This window comes from Aplysia californica, unplaced genomic scaffold (genome assembly GCF_000002075.1).
Source record: "Aplysia californica isolate F4 #8 unplaced genomic scaffold, AplCal3.0 scaffold00127, whole genome shotgun sequence".
NCBI lineage: Eukaryota > Metazoa > Mollusca > Gastropoda > Aplysiida > Aplysiidae > Aplysia > Aplysia californica.
The window spans coordinates 581,296-585,327 of NW_004797397.1; the positions used below are offsets into that span (position 1 = coordinate 581,296).

At 41.7% G+C, this 4,032-nt stretch overlaps 1 protein-coding gene across 1 annotated transcript in view; it reads right to left on the reverse strand.

Annotated features, from left to right (window-relative positions):
• The window catches only part of LOC101852620 (potassium voltage-gated channel protein Shaw), a gene marked incomplete in the record, with an annotated part of 11,465 nt that extends 10,864 nt beyond the window's left edge, over positions 1–601 (reverse strand). The window contains 1 exon segment of the mRNA XM_005096355.2: positions 455–601. Coding sequence (XP_005096412.2) covers positions 455–514 — 60 coding nt within the window.
• Between the last annotated feature and the right edge of the window lie 3,431 nt (positions 602–4,032).

Below are 4,032 nucleotides of genomic sequence, written 5' to 3' on the forward strand. Positions count from 1 at the left end.
GAGGAGAGGAAGGTAGTAGGAGGGGGAGGAGGGGGAGGGAGGTAGGAGGAGGGGAGGGGAGGGAGTAAATTAATGTGTCGTAGCATCTAAACTAACCATTTGCGACGTTTTTCAAGGCCAACATCGTGTTCAGTGTCCTAAAAAACTCTAGAAAGCTACAAAATAATACCCTTTATGAGACGGGGGTGTTTTTTTGTAGGCTAATGGCTGTCCCGTTGGTGTCCGATCGTAACCCAGAACTTTCTACGTTACAGTTATTATTAACATTTTTCCTTCAATATCTCCCCCTTGCCCTCCTTCCGATTAGAACATTTTGGTTTGTGACTTCTCATGGTCTTAGTAACTCAAAACGACCAAAAAATGTCAGATAAAATCCTTGTAATTTGTGAAATAATAAGGCTCATTAGACTCATTAGTGTTTTGCTCCCCATTTGATCTTTTATAGCATGCCTACCTTTGTTGGCAGTTCAGAAGGTTTCATTATTGTGTCAACCTTTGCATACATCATACTCATTTTGTCGATTTGAAGAGAAAACCTCAATTTTAAAAAGATTTAGATTACACAGATTTATTCTTTAGATGTCCTCTGTACAAGTTGTGGAAAACCAATGATGATAACTTCTTTTTTGTGACGAAATTTTAATGTACCGGAAATGAATAGTTTTTCTTCCACCCTTTTGCACAGAGAGTTTCTGGCTGTGATTGGCGAGCTGTGAAATTGCGTCATTATTGATGGGGACTCCAACCTCTGAAGCTCAAGATGTGCTTGCTGTCTATCGAATTACATAATATATTTGTATAATATATATATATCATAAATACACAAAACATACAAGTGTGTTACGTAATGTTCTGTATTTCTATACCATAATTCAACTAACTGCATTAGAAGTTTTAACTCATCTTATCTCAAACTTCAAGAGATATGGGTGCGCTTGAAAGTAAAAGCAGCAGAAAAACGTGTCACTGTGATATTTTTTTTAACTTACAATTAATATTAAACCCATTTAATCCTGATGATGTTACTTCTATCTTGTTTTTATAATAAAACGTTGAATCCAATTTCTGGAGAATAATATCGTTTTCATACCCAACTGCTTGGTGCAGCTGATCGCAGGAGGTGGGGCAATGAATGTCTCCGGTAAATCACTTTCCTTTCCGTGTTTCGCTTCGCTGATGTCAGGATAGGGCATTCCAGGATTTTTTTTCCTCAAATGTCTCTCTCGCCAGCTGATAGAGGAGGAAGATAGAGAGGCAGAGGCTAGTACTGCTGTGGAAAGGATGATGCTTTATGGAATACAAAAAGGAAGCGGAAAATCTGGCATCCTTGCAGGAAAGAACAGAAGAACGTTCACCCAGATATGCACTGGCACAATCAGTGGAAAGACCCTCGGCGACATTTTGGAGAGAGCAACGGAGCATCAATGGACATGTCCGGAGTGCAGGGATGTTGCTTCCTGAAACAATGAACAATTTTTCCTTTAACTTAAAGCTATCTCCCTTCGTCCCACCCATTCAAAACAGAATTGGAGGGGAATTTTGCAGAAACATCCTCTTAGGAGGAGTCAAAACAACCAGCCAGAGACAACTGGAGCTTAGGTCCTTCCTGAAACCGTCATTTTGTCATGCAATGATTAAAGCCCAATGTTGTGTGTGTGTGTGTGTGTGTGTGTGTGTGTGTGTGTGTGTGTGTGTGTGTGTGTGTGTATGTGTGTGTGTTCTTGGCAGATTAGATTCAGATGAGTAAATATTATTATGCTCGGCATGAGGCAAACTCTCGTAGTATAAGCTCTATGATTTTTCAAACGTATGTTTCCTCTGCCGTTACTTCCCACTCCGGCTCTTGTTTCTAAAGTATACACATAATCTGCTGTTTGACATCTCATGGTGCCATCTGTTACTTGTGACACAAGGCACAAGGTGGTTTGACTGCAAATGAATTCACAAGTCGTTTGGTGGACTTTCTTTCAACGTGCATAAACGCGTAGACGATTAAAACAATATTATAATTATACAGTCACTGGTGTGTTTATCAGCACAAAAAACTGCAGCTCTTTCTTATGCCAATGCCATGAGTGCCTTTTCCCACTAAAGAAAACACCAAAATTGAACACAAAATCTTATGAGAGTCCACATTTATATATATATATATATATATATGGAAGTAGATAGTATTTTCTGCTGGCATGCTTTTTCGACAGTTTGCTAGGGCTAGGCTTCGCACACATCTACTGTACTCAACAGAGAGAGTGACATGACACGTCTAAAAAAGAATCAGCAAGCACACCGCCCCCCACCCCTCGCGTGAACACACGCTTTACAACGTGACTAGCGTGAGGCAACTGCTTATGTGGGCAGAAGATATTCGGAGACGTCTCCGGCAGGCACCTAGGAACTATTCGGAGACGTACTCCCGCACACAGATGCACTGCTTTGGGGGGTCAAACTGCGTATCGTTTGCAGCAGATCACACGTATAGCCACTATAAAACAATTTTTTAAAAGAAACCTAGACTGCACCCTCAACTACCACCCGCCGTGCAGCCATGACAATATCTACAAAATGTTACTCAGAACCTAGCCTAACCATCTACAGACTTCAACATAATTTAAGGACCACCTTGACAGACATGCCTGATTTTTTAAAAGTTCGAAAAAAAGGCAGCAAGGAATGTTTTAATTATTTTTTGCTCTGAAAGTGCTAATGAGTTACCAATGCGTACTACAAAGCTTCCAAAAGAGGCAAAACCACCACGTGCAGCACTGAAATCCTCGGGGAATTTTTGACAAATTTGCTGTTCTTTATCGACTTGTGTGCAATACCACGTACATTCCTCAGTTAAAATGTCTGGCGCACGTCATAAACGGACGAATGGTCTCGAAATGTGCTCACCTTGGTCGCAATATAAGCCGCCGTTTGCACAAAATCCAGTACATGTATCGCATCAACATGCCACCAAGACGAAAGCTGAGAGATTGATCGTGCCAAAGCTATGGCATGGCAGCAGGATGTATTTGGAGCCTGAGAAGTTGCCAGAAGGTTTGCAGTGTCACACTCTGTCATTGTCCGCCTGAGGCAGCACCATCAAGCCACTGGATCAGTCCAAGAACGCCCACGTGCATGTCGACCCAAGAAGACCACGCAGGGTGTTTGCAAGTGGTCCTTAACATATGTTGAAGTCTGTAGTTCTCTATCTACCTATCTCTACAGCCCCACTACGTCACTTTAAGCCTGAGTGGGTGGGTGGTTGGCGGGTGCTCTGGTGCGATTTGCTTCTTCTTTCCTATCAAACATCTATCGTTCTTATTTCCCCTTCTTTTTTATGTTTGTTACTCTCTTGTAACACCTCTAATCTTCTGGCGCTCATATGACCTTATGCAGTTGCGAGCGCTGTAAAACCTCTACTAAAACCAAAACTAAAGCCTGAGTGTGATAATATACGGAAATCGTAGTAACAGAGCACAGTGGGACCCGTTTGTTTACCAGAAAAGTGGCTGGACCTTCTGATGTCATCCAAAATTTGTATTGAAAGTAAGAACAAAATATCTTATCGTTCTATCGTAAATCAGTGACCTTGTATCTCTGTGGCCTCGATACAAAGTCTCCAGCTGGACATCATACAAGGAACATTGTTTTTTTGAGTCTTTACCTGTTTTTACGGCACGCTGTCAACACAATTTCGCAAGAGAAATAAAACTGCCTATTTAGCTGTTAAAGTTGTCCGTACGCCCTGGGGTCACTTTGCTGTTTTGAGAAAATCGAAGGTAAAGTTTTTGGACCCTTGTTCAGTTTCTTTAAAAGACAAGGAGAGTTTTCTCTATAACCAAACAAATGTACACTCCAAAGAAACAAAACTTCTCCCATAGGTAGGGTAATGCCCACTTTTGGAGTAGGTCAAGATTTCTGGAAACCCCCGAAATGTGGGTTAGCCTGCTTGTCCTTAAAAGCGACCATATTTCACAGACACTGCTGTAGATTGTCCGGTTGTAGGGTCAATTGGGTCGTCCTCCAGATCCTCATCCGCTCACGGGG